This window comes from Chlorocebus sabaeus, chromosome 24 (assembly GCF_047675955.1).
Source record: "Chlorocebus sabaeus isolate Y175 chromosome 24, mChlSab1.0.hap1, whole genome shotgun sequence".
In the NCBI taxonomy this organism is placed as follows: Eukaryota; Metazoa; Chordata; class Mammalia; order Primates; family Cercopithecidae; genus Chlorocebus; species Chlorocebus sabaeus.
In genome coordinates this window covers 40,296,557-40,310,816 of record NC_132927.1, presented here as the reverse complement: position 1 = coordinate 40,310,816, position 14,260 = coordinate 40,296,557, and the positions used below count along the sequence as shown (strand labels likewise).

Below are 14,260 nucleotides of genomic sequence, written 5' to 3'. Positions count from 1 at the left end.
TATAATCCCAGTATTTTGGGAGGCTGAGGCGGGTGGATCATTTCAGGTCAGGAGTTCAGGACCAGCCTGGTCAACATGGTGAAATCCCGTCTCTACTAAAACTACAAAAATTAGCCAGGCATGGTGGTTGGCACCTGTAATCCCAGCTACTCAGGGGGCTGAGGCATGAGAATCACTTGAACCCAGGAGGTGGAGATTGCAGTGAGCCAAAATCGCGCCACTGCACTCCAGCCTCGGCAATACAGCAGTCTCAATCAATCAATCAATCAATCAATCAATCAATAAAATAAAAGCTTTAAGCTCAGCACAGTGGCTCACACCTGTAATCCCAGCACTTTGAGAGGCCAAGGTGGGCAGATCACGAGGTCAGGAGCTCAAGACCAGCCTGGCCAATATGGTGAAACCCCATCTCCTAAAAATACAAAAATTAGCCAGTTGTGGTGGCGCATGCCTGTAGTCCCAGCTACTTGGGAGGCTGAGGCAGAAGAATCAATTGCACCCAGGAGGTGGAGGTTGCAGTGAGTCAAAATCCCGCCACTGCACTCCAGTCTGGGCAACAGAGTGAGACTCTGTCTCAAAAAAAAAAAAAAAAGCTTTAGGTTTGCAAACCCTATGGTACAATGCCACTTCTAAGACTTTGGCCCATGGAAATAATTACAATTGTATAGCAAAGGTTTTATCTTAAGGGCATTCTTTTTTTTTTTTTTTTTTTTTTGAGACAGAGTCTCGCTCTGTCGCCCAGGCTGGAGTGCAGTGGCCGGATCTCAGCTCACTGCAAGCTCTGCCTCCCGGGTTTATGCCATTCTCCTGCCTCAGCCTCCTGAATAGCTGGGACTACAGGTGCCCACCACCTCACCCGGCTAGTTTTTTGTATTTTTTAGTAGAGACGGGGTTTCACTGTGTTAGTCAGGATGGTCTCGATCTCCTGACCTCATGATCCGCCCGTCTCGGCCTCCCAAAGTGCTGGGATGACAGGCTTGAGCCACCACGCCCGGCCCTTAAGGGCATTCTTATCTGAAATTACCTATAATTACAAATGATCATGAGCTTTCTGACTATCCATTAGTGAAATACAGTACTTTACAACAAACATCATGCCTCCATATACATACACACACACACACACACACACACACACACACACACACACACACATATATATTCAGAAAGCCATTCAACAGAGCATGCTGAAAACAGTATGGATAACATGATCCCATTTTGTTAAAATACATACATATGAAGATACATTAATTCTTGCTGTATATATCATAAAGACTATACACTAAATTATTTATAGCAGCTATAGTGAGTGGTAGATTATAATTTTATTATCTACATTAAAATTTTTAATTATACTTCAAATACCAGAAAACTATAGGAAAAAATAATAAATGACCATGAACTATCAAATTTTAACATTTTACCATATTTGGTTTAGATTTTCTTAAAGAAATAAAACACAGGCCGGGCGTGGTGGCTCACGCCTATAATCCCAGCACTTTGGGAGCCCGAGGCAGGTAGATCACAAGGTCAGGAGTTCAAGACCAGCCTGAACAACATGGAGAAACCCTGTCTCTACTAAAAATACAAAAATTAGCTGGGCGTGGTGGCGCACACCTGTAATCCCAGCTACTCAGGAGGCTGAGGCAGGAGAATCTCTTGAACCCGGGAAGCGGAGGTTGCAGTGAGCTGAGATCATGCCACTGCACTCCAGCCTGGGTGACAGAGCGAGACTCCGTCTCAAAAAAAAATAAATAAAATAAATCATTAAAAAAAAAAGAAATAAAACACAGATACAATTTAAGCCTCTTTCTCTCTCCAATCCCATTTTATCCTTTCCCAGAAAAAAACGCACAATCTTAAATTTAGTTTTCATCATCCTCATGCATATTATTCCACTGTAATTACAAATGCATGTATCCAGAAATAATATATAGTCTGTCTCTGCATGTTTTAAATTTTATATGTTAGTTATGCTATTTTCTAGTTTTTCTAAAATAAGTATTGTTCCCAAGTTATTTTTAAAATAATTATGGAAATGCAGAAAATGCAACTTTTTAGGTAGTGCAGACACGCTGCACTATGTCAGAATTCCAGGCCTGAGAAAACATACTTATCAATCATATGTTTTATAAAGTCAGAACTATAACCATCATAAAATCTTGATGTCCTCGCATAAGAGCTAGCATATAGTAAGTATTCAAAAATATCTGTGAAACGAAATGAATCTACAACTCAGTCTTGGGATGGAACTGGATATTATGGGATTATTCATAGTCAGATAGGACAGAGGTCCCCCAAAATGGGGAGGCTTTACAAACTTTAGTGGCTAGATTTCAAGCATTTACTCCAGAAGCTTTCTACTCTCTCCTCTGCCATAGTAAACAAACAATAAGAAGCAAACATTTACCATGGCAGGTTCTGTTCAGACTGGTGCTGATATTATGAATAATGCAGGATATCATGATAATTCAGCATTCAACTTTCAATTGAAAAATAGCAACAGGGCAGGCACGGTGGCTCATGCCTATAATCCCAGCACTTTGGGAGGCCAAGGCAGGCAGACCACCGGAGGTCAGGAATTTGAGACCATACCTGGCCAACATGGTGAAACCCCGTCCCTACAAAATATACAAAAATTAGACTGGGCACAGCGGCTCACACCTGTAATCTCAGCACTTTGGGAGGCAGAGGTGAGCAGATCACCTGAGGTCAGGAGTTCGAGACCAGCCAGACCGACATGGAGAAACCTCGTCTCTACTAAAAATACAAAATTAGCTGGGCCTGGTGGTGCATGTCTGCAATCCCAGCTACTCAGGAGGCTGAGGCAAAATAATCACTTGAACCCGGGAGGTGGAGGTTGCAGTGAGCCAACATCACACCACTGCACTCCAGCTTGGGCAACAAGAACAAAACTCCACCTCAAAAAAAAAAAAGGAAAAAAAAATACGAAAATTAGCTGGACACGGTGGCATGCGCCTGAAGTCCCAGCTACTCAGGAGGCTGAAACAGGAGAATCACTTGAATTCAGGAAGGAGAGGTTACAGTGAGCTGAGACTGTGCCACTGCACTCCAGCCTGGTTGACAGAGTGAGACTCCGTCTCCAGAAAAAAAAAAACCAATAACAGAAATGGCAAAAGGTCTGCTATTATTTTCCACCTGTTCAAGATTTCCAGAGGTCCTATTTATAGGAGATGCTCAGGACTGAATTTAGTCAACTCACACTTATTGCATTACATTTATTTTATACTGTGGTAGGGTAGAAATAATTTTTATATCATTAAACTACTTACATGAAAGTGCAGGATAATTGTCCAAATTAGGCCAAGGATAATGGATGGGTTTCCATCAATGATGTCAGTAACATGAATATTTATTAGCTTAATCTGGAAAACAAGAAATGCAGGTTAAAAGGAGGAAATATTCCAGAGCATTAATCTCTCCTGTGAATTTTTAAGTAAAATTTACACTTACTGATCGGTTTCTTAGGAATGTCAAGGCGTGTTCTATATTGATTCTACACTGGAATGTATTAGATCCTTTATCCCGAGGCTGTGAAATTCAAGCAAATATATTACTCACAAAAAAATGAAATATATATTTTTTAAATCAACAGAAAGTCTCTCAGTGTCACTTAAAAATCTTACCAACTGTTGCCCAGAAAGTACTTCTAGCAGATCCAGGAGGACATGTCCCTTTTTAATGTCTGTAAATAGGTCGGATATAACTGAGGGAGAAGTGTGCTGCAGAAGGTCACAAGAAAAATAATCATTCAAACTGCGGTCCAAAAACCATACCTTTAAGGATCTCATAAATGTGCTTTGTGAAAAACTAAAATTCAGTAATGACTTTCTTCTTAATTAAGAGAATGAGAAAGAACATGCAAAGATTCGTATCAAAACATAAGAAAAGTAGCAAATTTAAATTATCTTATGGCAAATTTCCAGTAACACAACACCCTTTCTGCATGGAGCTTTCACTGAGAGCTTAAAACCTGTGCACACAAGCGGCATTAAAGACGTTTAGAATCAGTCACTAGTGACCCATCTGGAGAGCAGATTACATTTCTGGAGTAACCTGCTTATGTATTTACCCTTTCTTAGAATTATAAGCATCGTGTTGAAACGGACAGAGAGAAAACAGTGTGCATGGTGTGTGAGAAGAGGCTCATTCATCATGTATCTAGGTTACTCTAGATACTCAGCATCAGTGTGGTAGGATGGCACCGTGATTATGATCAAGGCCGCCGAGTCCAGACTGTCTGGGTTCATATCCCAGCACTATCACTTCTAAGCTGTGTGACCACATGCAAGTCACATCCCTTCTCTGTACTGAAGTTTCCTTGACCTTTAAACAGGTATATTACTATCTATCTCATAGGGATGTCGTGAAATCATTTGTCAGGAGTTGTCACAATCATTACTTTTAAAGACATCAGGACAGTTTCTAATATATAACTTTCATTATATGCACATCAGTATTACTATTATTTCACTTGACGAGATGTGATTAAATATTTTATAGCACTGTCCCATATCCTCAACAAAAGTACTTTTTTGTGTGTGCGAGAAAGAGTAACAAATAAATCAAAACAAGATTAAGAGAACTTTTAAAACATCTTCTTTCAAGAAAAGACATTCCACAACTTTTCCCTGTCATCACCAGTACCAATTTTTAATGGCCTTCTTGGGGTCAAAATAGAAGGAGTATGGGGGAGTAACAAACAGATTTATAACCTAATTTGGTCTTTGTTTGCTTACCCTGGTCAACTGTGAGTTTATCCAGCACGTGAAGGCCTTCTTCTGGGTGTCTTCCTGTTCAGCTACCAAAGAAGGAACAACAGCAGTTACAAAACCAGAAGCCTCAGAAACCTCCTGCACATATCAGAGCTTCAGAGGTCTCTCACACTGGGTGCGTGCCTGTGTTTCACAAGCTGACAAACTTTCCAGGATTTAGTCTAAATTGTAGATGTTTGTCCAAGTAGTGTTTTAAAAAGCACGTTGATAGGATATTTTTTTAAAAACCATGGGTTTGTTGACGAGACAATGGTTTTTAATATTTTTTACTGACTAAAGAATTAGGACCATGGTGCTGTGGTTCACACCTGTAATCCCAGCACTTGGGAGGCCGAGGTAAGCAGATTGTTTGAGCTCAGGAGTTCAAGACCAGCCTGGGCAACATAGAGAAATCTCATCTTTACAAAAAATACAAAAATTAGCTAGGCGTGGTGGCATGAACCTGTGAGGGGGAAAGATGGTTTGAGTCCGGGAAATCAAGGCTGTATAAGTCGTGATCATGCCCCTGCACTGCAGCCTGGTCAACAGAGTAAGACTCTGTCTCATTTTAAAAAAAAAACAACAACAACAACAACAACAACTGAGACCCTATACCACCTTGACAGTACTGTACAAAGAACTGTGAACAGCAACAGGAGTTCCTAACCCACAAAGACTTTAAGTTTAAGCCAAAACCATGCAGTAAAGATGACCCCAGAATATAAGAAGATGTTTTAAATGGCACATAAAATCATTACGGTTTAGTTTTAACATTTATCACGGAGAATATATTGTCACTGAATTAACTGTAAATGAGCTGTAATTAGTCAGACAGAACTGAGTTCAAATCCTGTTTCTGTTATGGAGTAGCTGTGTGACTTTGAGCAGTGTCCTTGTTTAATAAAAAAGTAATAGGCATTTGTCTCTAGAGATTGTTATGAGAATCTAATGATTCACTTAAAGTGATTAGCATAGACTCTGGTACATAAGAAGTGCTGGCTATTAGTCTTACTAAACATGTAGGGGTTGGACATGGTGGTTCATGCCTGTAATCTCAGCACTTTGGGAGGCCAAGGCTGGTGGATCACCTGAGGTCAAGAGTTCGAGACCAGTCTGAGCAACATGGGGAAACCCCATCTCTAATAAAAATGCAAAAATAAGCCGGGCGTGGCGGCACATGCCCGAGTAGGCCCAGCTACTCAGGAGGCTGAGACAAGAGAATCATTTGAACCCAGGAGGCAGAGGTTGCAGTGAGCTGAGATCGTGCCACTGCACTCCAGCCTGGGTGACGATGCGTGACTTCGTCTCAAAAAAAAAAAAAAAAGAAAGAAAAAAGAAAAAAAAAAACCCAGGTAGGAGTCAAGGGGAAGACCTGAACCCTCAGAGTACAGCCCTTCTTGCCCCTCTGAGCAGGAGTGGGCCCCACACTGACACCATGCCTCCTCTAGCCCTCTACTCCCTGATTTTCGGCAGACATTCTTGACACTGAGGTTAAGGGTTAGCCCTGCACTCATGAACTGAGCTTCCATCTCCCCAGGCCTCCTCACCTGGATGGGCAGGGATAAGCATAGGCCCAGACACCCATTGCATCCTGTGCCCAATGCTTACGGCCTTGTCACCATCAACCTCAAGTTCACCGGGCCTCATCTCACTATACCCTTTATCCTTGCTTATATCAGCCAATGCATGCACATACACACACTCACAAGCAAGCATGCAAACACACACATAAGCACACATGTATATACATGCACACATGCACACACACGTACACGCACTCTCGACTCTCAGGTCCCTCTCATTTCTTTCTCTCTAATTCCCAAAAGACTCTGCATATTCCCCCAACTTTTCTCATCTCCCACCTCTCCTTAAGTTCTAAAATGCTTCCAATGATGATGAAATCTGTGGTGCGCCATCAGCAAAATCCCCTCCGTGCCCAATACCCTCTCTGGTGTTGAGGCTTTGCCTTCCTGCTCTCATGGAAACCTGGCCCTCCCCTTTGAGAATACCGCTTCCCCTGCAGCCCTCTCAAGTGGCGGCTTTGCTTTCTCTTGCAGCCCTCGTACCACTGTTTCCTCGCTCCTCATGGCCACCTCCAGTTCATCCTCTACCCTCTTTGTCCCTGAAATCCCCTAGCTTTGAGTCTCATGTCATCAGACTATCCTTGCTATCACAATTGTTACCTACCTCTATCATTTCCCACCCTCTCTGCTCCTTCTCCACTGTCACTCTGTCCAATAGGACTCCTGTCTAACTCGTAGTACTTTCTTATTTACTTATTTTTAGACAGGGTCTCACTCTGCTGATCAAGATGGAGTGCAGGGGTGTGATCATGGCTCACTGCAGCCTTGCCCTCCCAGGGTCCCAAGTAGCTGGGACTACAGGCGTGTACTGCCACGTCCAACTAATTTTTTAAATTTTGTGTAGAGATGGGTGTCACCATGTTACCCAGGCTGGTCTCAAACTCCTAGGCTCAAGCAATCCTCCCAACTCACCTCCCAAAGTGCTGGGATTACAGGCATAAGCCATCACACCTGGCCTTATTCTTGGCAATTTCAATATACACAGCAATGAACTTTCTAATGTCCTGGCCCCTCAGCTTCTCGAATTCCTCCTCTCCAATACACTTGTCTTCTGCCCTGCGTCAACCACTTTGCTGTCATGGTTATACTCCAGACTTTGTCATTACTAATAACAACTCCTCCATGATCTCAAGTTCATGCATCTCCAATCAGTTCACTCGCTCTAGTGCCCCAACTCCAACAATCCTTTCAGTTCATCGACAACTCCAAGCCATTGACTCTGCCAGTTTTTCAGTGTCCCTCAACCCCAGGATGCCCTACGTTTCATTCTTATCCATTTTAAGTTCTATGATCAATTATTACCAACACTCCTTGCATTTCACCTATTTTGTTCTATTCGCTTTGACACTTCATGACTACTCTGTGCACTTCATCCTACAAGCAGGTTGCTGAATGTGGCTGGAGAAACCCACTGAACAGTGCTCACTGATCTCACCAGCACCCCCAGTGGACCCTAAATGCTGCCCAGTAATCATACTGTATGGCCTTCTCCCCCTCCCCAGATGGCAACTTCACCCCTTTTCTTCTTCCACAAACGTCCAATACGTCCCCCACATCATTAAACTCGACCTGAGACCTTGCTTCCCACCCCCTCATCTAACAACCTGCAAAAGTGCTCTGCCTCCAACCTGTCAGCACAGATGAACTAGCCTTGCTCAGATCTAAAGCCAATCCTTTCACTTGTCCACTATATCCCACCCCTGTGCTCCAATGCGAGAACATGCTGTTCCTGCCTCTTCTGTATCCTCTTCCCCTACTCTCTTAGACAATTCCCATGAGTATACGGCCATACTGTTAATTCTCCCATCCAAAAACAAACCTCTCTTGACGCCAGATCCCCACCAGCCATCGCTTCATTTGTCTGCTCCTTCGTGGCAAAATTCCTCAAATAGTTTGTGTTTACTGTCTCCGGGTCTTCTCCTCCCTCACTCTTAACTGAACCCATACCAATCAAGTCCCTGCCATTCAACTGAAACAGCTTTCTCATCATGGTCACTTGAATCAAGGTCCTTGATGACCCACTCTCGCTAAAACCAATGGTCTATTCTCAACCTTCATCCTGCTGGACCCATCAGCAGCATCTGATACAGATGATCACTCTCCTCTCCTGCTTCCAGGACCCAGACTCCTGATTTCCCTCCTTCATCAAGGTTGCTCCACCCTTTCTTTCACGTTTCATATCTAATGCCTCCGGATATCCTCTTAGGTCCATCCTCACAATATATTCAGGACATGACCACTTCCCACCACCTCCATCACCACCACCGTAGCCCAAGTCACCATCACCTCCACCTGGGTAACTGCGACAGATTCCTAACAGACCTTCCTTCCAGGTTTGCCCCAAAATATTCTGCTCAGCAGAGCAGGCAGAGTGATGTTGCTAAAATGATCACTCAGATCAGGAAACTCCTTTGCTCAAAACCCTGCAAAGGCTCCTCTCTTCACTCCTAATGGCGACAAGCCCCAGCACTATCTGCCCTTCCCTGCTTCCCACTTGCTCCTCCTGCTCCAACCACTCTGGCCTCCTGTTTTCCTCAAACTCCCCAGACCCATTCCCACCTTAGGCCTTTGGCACCAGCTGTTCTTTCTTCTGGGAATGTTCTTTCTACAGTTATCCACAGGTGAATTCCCTCACCTCCTTCAAATCCTGGCACAGACAACACCTCATCTAAGAGGTCTACCCTGACTGTCCGATCTAAAACTATAACACCCCAACTCCCAATCCCTCTTGTCCTGCTCTATTCTTTTTTCCTAGAGTACTTATCTCTTTTAACATTCCAGGTAAATTACTCATGCAGTAAGTTTATTGTTAATGTCTCACTCACCTCTCAATAGAATTTCAGCACCACAACACAGGCAAAGATGCTTCGTCTGTAATATGTCCCAAGTGCCTAGAAAAGCTTGGCCCAGAGTAGGCCCTAAATAAATATTTTCTGAAATAATAATAATGTTTTGGGCTCACGCCTGTAATCCCAGGACTTTGGGAGGCTGAGGCCGACGGATCACGAGGTCAGGATTTCGAGACCAGTGTGGCCAACATGGTGAAACCCCATCTCTACTAAAAATACAAAAATTAGCTGGGCATGGTGACAGGCACCTGCAATCCCAGCTACTCAGGAGGCTAAGGCAGGAGAATTGCTTGAACCTGGGAGGGAGAGATTGCAGTGAGCCAACATTGTGCCTGGGCAACACAGCGAGACTCCATCTCAATAATAATAATAATAATAAATGTTTTGTCTTCTTTTTTAGATTTAGTAGAGATGACGTCTGACTATGTTGCCCAGGCTGGTCTTGAACTCCTGGACTCAAGTGATCTTCCCATGTTGGCCTCCCGAAGTGCTGGAATTACAAGGGTGAGGCACCATACCTAACCTAATAATAATGTTTTTAATTATTATTGTGGTTGTTATATTTTACTATATTGAAGCAAATCTACCTTTATGAGTTCACAGTCCTTTCTCTTAAAGTTGTCTGTTCTACCTTCTACTACATTGTTTTCCTTGGACTTTAGTCTCCCTTATTAATCTACATAGTCACAGTGAATTGAAATTATTGGTATTTGGCCTGCAATATGTGTAAAAGTATGACATCTAATTTAAGTTCTAGAAAAATTTTGAAGTAGGCAAGAGTTCTGGTTGAAGAATTAGAAGAAAGTCTAGCAGTATAAATGGAATTTTGTGGTGTTTACAACTGCCTAGTAAATATTGCGACTGATTAGAGATTAAAGATGCACCAAACCTCACAGGAATTTTTTTCCTTTTTAGTCCATCCCATTTTTTATGTATTACCAGTTTAAATTAGTTATAGCCTACTGATCTACACTTTATAGGGTGTTCAATAATTGCTAACTGAACTAAATTGAGTTCTGATAAGCCAACTGGATAATTCAGGCTTTTGAGAGTCATTCCTGTTTTATATAAATTTCTCTCAATGAAATAATTCCAGAGCACCACAATTTTGTCCTATAATTCAAAACTATACCAAATCTCCTAGAATCTCTGAGAAATGTTTTCATTGTTTTGTCCCCTAGTATCAGAAGATAAGAGAATAACTTTTAAACATGTATTGCCACCTACCAAGAAAAAAGCATCAAAGGCTAATTTTGTATCTCAATAGAAAAAAACTAGAGAATACGTTTTTGTGATTACAGGATCAAGTTATATTCACACGCTGTACACTAATCAGGGTCACATGTAAAAGCAGAGAGGGCCCTATCCATTCCTAGGAATAGAGCAGACATTCAAAATGAAAACAAACAACAAAAACAAAGATTTCTCTCTTCCTTATTTTTAAGGGACCAAGAGAGATTTTTCCCCATCTAGATGATAAGGGGTAAAAAAGAAACTAATCAGCAATATTATCAGGTCCAAGAGAGAGAGTATGCACTGACTTGAGGGGAGTTACGGCGGGAAGGAGGAGCACAACTCAACAACCTCAGAAGAGGTGAAATGCAGCGTGAAACTGAGTGCAAAAAGACCACTGTGTGCCTACAGAGTCTTACCAATCCATGCCCACCTGGAAACCTCAGCCATTTTGAGCTATTTCCAAACAAGATGAGGGGTCATTTCATTTGCACGTGATACTAGACAAAAGGGGTCTTATTCTAAGCAACCTGGGACTATGAACTTTCCTAGCTGAGAAAAGTGGCAGCAAAATCAGGGCTCTAACTGGATTGTTCAAATGGAGCACCTAATCGGACAGCAAACTGAGAAACATGCCCTTGATGCTCCTCAGAGACATAAACTTGAATTTAAAATAATCAAAACTTTTCTAAGGAAAAGCTGAAGTTACCTCCGTCCTAATCTGATCAAACTCTAATAAAAAAAGGGAAAAAACACGAAGAGGAGCAGCCAGAACAAATCCCCACAGGTATTCTCCAGTTAGCAAATGAGACAGTGCACAAATGAAATCTTCAGAAAAAAAGATTTGGAAAGGAATCTGCATGGCTTTTAACTCATTGTCCGAACTTAGAGAATGCCTCTTCATCCTGGAAATCAGAACCCTCTAAATGTAATAAAGACCCTTTGCTTAACGGCAAACAAAGACGTCCCAGGTGCAATTAAACACCTTTGTAGCAGCTCAGTTAAATGGTTTCGTATGCACCATTCCATTTATCCCCTGACACGCTTTTCTCACATTTTCATACTGCTTTATCCCTGAATGGCAGTATTCAATAGGAACCAGCGCCAAATAGCTCACCCTATGGCAGGATAAGGAAACTTTTGTTCTTTTCAAAGGCTGACCCATCAGGGAAAAAATAATTGAGAGCCACGTGCTAATAGCGACTTAATAAAACTCTTCTTAGAATGGCATGTAAAGAATAGGACCTTTCAATCAGCAGATGTTAGGGATAGAAAAAGCAAAGAAATAAAGAGAGTAATACAATCTACTACAATGATGAATTTCTGTGAAAATGCTCGGGGAATAGAGAATGAGAAATTATCTTGATTTTCCAGGCAAATATATATACATGATGCAGGAAAATGTGGTCAGTGAATTTTATTCAGGCCCACATGAGTATCCTTGCTTATCATCCTTGAAAAACATTTGCCTGAATTTGAGAAATGAGGCACAGAAGGCAAAGATTTTTCTCTAGGTGTCATTACCATAAAAATACATTTAATCCCTGAGTTTGTTCTGATTCAGTCTGCTTTTGTGAGCGGGCAACTCATATCCTTAGCCAGAAGGGAACTGAACTGAAAGCCAATTGAATTAAGCTAATTAAAGGGTGTGGATTTTCATTTTAAAGCTCATTATGAAACTACCATGGCTACTAAGTCTCAGCAAGGTCATTTCCCAAAAGTTGGTCTAAAATGTTGACTCCAGGAGTCCTCCCTGGCAGTAAGAGTTCAAAAGCAGTTACCTGAGGCTAAGAATCACTAGCTTTCATTTTCACTTAAACACAGAGCGATGCAGGATTAAAATGTGGCATCTCCAAGAGTGTTCGCTACTCTATGAGGAAGCCTTGTGACCTCTTCCTATCAAAGAATTTCTCTTCTCCTCCTCCTATGATTGGATTATTAATAACAGGTTTACTGCATGTGGCCCTAGATTCACTACTTTCATCTTTCACTCTCCTTATTAAAATTATTTGATCATTTCCTAATTCCTTACTGAAAAAAATGATCAATTCTTAGCCTAACATTCCAGGTCATTGGTAACTTGGCTCCATGACTTCTGTACCCATATCCTATTTCTCTGGCCAAACTAGGATATCTACAATTCCCCAACGATGTTTCACCCTTTTCTGCATCACCACGCTACATGCTGTCTGGAATGGCCACTCTTCCCCATCTCTCTGCGTTCACAGAAATGCCAGCACCCAGCACATGTGGGCACTTGATCAACATTTATTATAATCGGACATATGCAGTTTAAAAGTTCCACACCTCTTTTTTTATTTTGAGATAGGGTCTCAACTCTGTCACCAAGGCTGGCGTGTGCAGTGGAGCAATCACAGTTCACTGCAGCCTGGAACTCCATGGCTCAAGTGATCCTCCCATCTCAGCCTCCCCAGTAGCTGGGACTACAGGTGTGTGCCACCACACCTGATTTTTGTATTTTTTTTTTTATGGAAACGGGGTTTTGCCATGTTGCCCAGACTGGTGTCAAATGCCTGGGCTCAAGTGATCCACCCACTTGGGACTCCCAAAGTGTTCGGATTACAGGCATGAGCCACTGCACACAGCCAAAACTCTCCTTCCTTTTTTGTTTTGTTTTTTCTTTGAGACAGAGTTTCGCTCTTGTCGCCCAGGTTGGAGCACAATGGCACAATCTCGGCTCACTGCAACCTCCGCCTCCCAGGTTTAAGTGATTCTCCTGCCTCAGCCTCCCAACTAGCTGGGATTATAGGTGCTCGTCACCACACCTGGCTAATTTTTGTATTTTTAGTAGAGACGGGATTTCACCATGTTAGTCAGGCTGGTCTTGAACTCCTGACCTCAGGTGAGATACTCCACCTGCCTTGGCCTCCCAAGTGCTGGGATTACAGGCGTGCCTGGTCCCAAAGTCCCCTTTCTTAAAATGAATAGAAATAATCTATTCTGGCTCTGACCTATGACAATACTTTGTTGAATCTTTTCTGCTTATTATTATTACAAAGAAATCTGTAATGCTTATAAAAAATTTTCAAACAGTACATAGGGATATAAAATACAAATTAAAAGCTAATCTTAGAGCCAGGCATGGTGGTAAATGCCTATAGTCCCAGCTACTCTGGTAACTGAAATGGGAGGATCAGTGGAGTCCACCAGGAGTTGAAGACTATAACTTGAATTTCTGGTACATAACTTACAGGTTTCCCTCCTACTCAGCATAAGAACTTGGAGTTAAACCTTTGTGCTTTTGTGTTTTTGCTTCCCCTCAGCAGTGTAATGTAATGTAGAAAAAAAAATCCCCAATAAATATTTGCTGATTGAAAGACTTAGAAAATACTAAAAGTATTAAGGATAAAACTGACTGATGGAGGAAAAGAACTTATTGGCAACAGTTATACTAGGCCTATGTCTTCTCTTAATCCTTTTCGTTCTTTTTTTTTTTTTTTTTTTTTTGAGACAGAGTCTCGCTTTGTAGCCCAGGCTAGAGTGCAATGGCATGATTTTGGCTCACTGCAACCTTCGCCTCCCAGGTTCAACTGATTCTCCTGCCTCAGCCTCCTGAGTAGCTGGGATTACAGGCACCCGCCACCACGCCCGGCTAATTTTTTTACTTTTAGTACAGATGGGTTTTCACAACATTGGCCAGGCTGGTCTCAAACTCCTGACCTCATGATCTGCCTGCCTTAGTCTCCCAAAGTGCTGGGATTACAGGCGTGAGCCACTGCGCCTAGCCAATCTTTATTTTAATAACCCCTAGACAATTTGTTTATTCTACTAATAAAACGTCTTGAACAAAAGGGCATTA

General features: G+C 42.2%; 1 protein-coding gene across 16 annotated transcripts in view; it reads right to left on the bottom strand.

Annotated features, from left to right (window-relative positions):
- The window catches only part of SYNE2 (spectrin repeat containing nuclear envelope protein 2), a 374,252-nt gene that overhangs the window by 279,393 nt on the left and 80,599 nt on the right, over window positions 1-14,260 (bottom strand). For all 16 annotated transcript variants that reach the window (XM_037984103.2, XM_037984105.2, XM_037984100.2 and 13 more), the window contains 4 exons: window positions 4,761-4,822; window positions 3,648-3,743; window positions 3,475-3,552; window positions 3,294-3,386 (listed from right to left, as the gene is read on the bottom strand). In XM_037984103.2, the coding sequence (XP_037840031.2) occupies window positions 3,294-3,386; window positions 3,475-3,552; window positions 3,648-3,743; window positions 4,761-4,822 (329 nt within the window). The remainder of the gene's footprint in view (window positions 1-3,293; window positions 3,387-3,474; window positions 3,553-3,647; window positions 3,744-4,760; window positions 4,823-14,260) is intronic.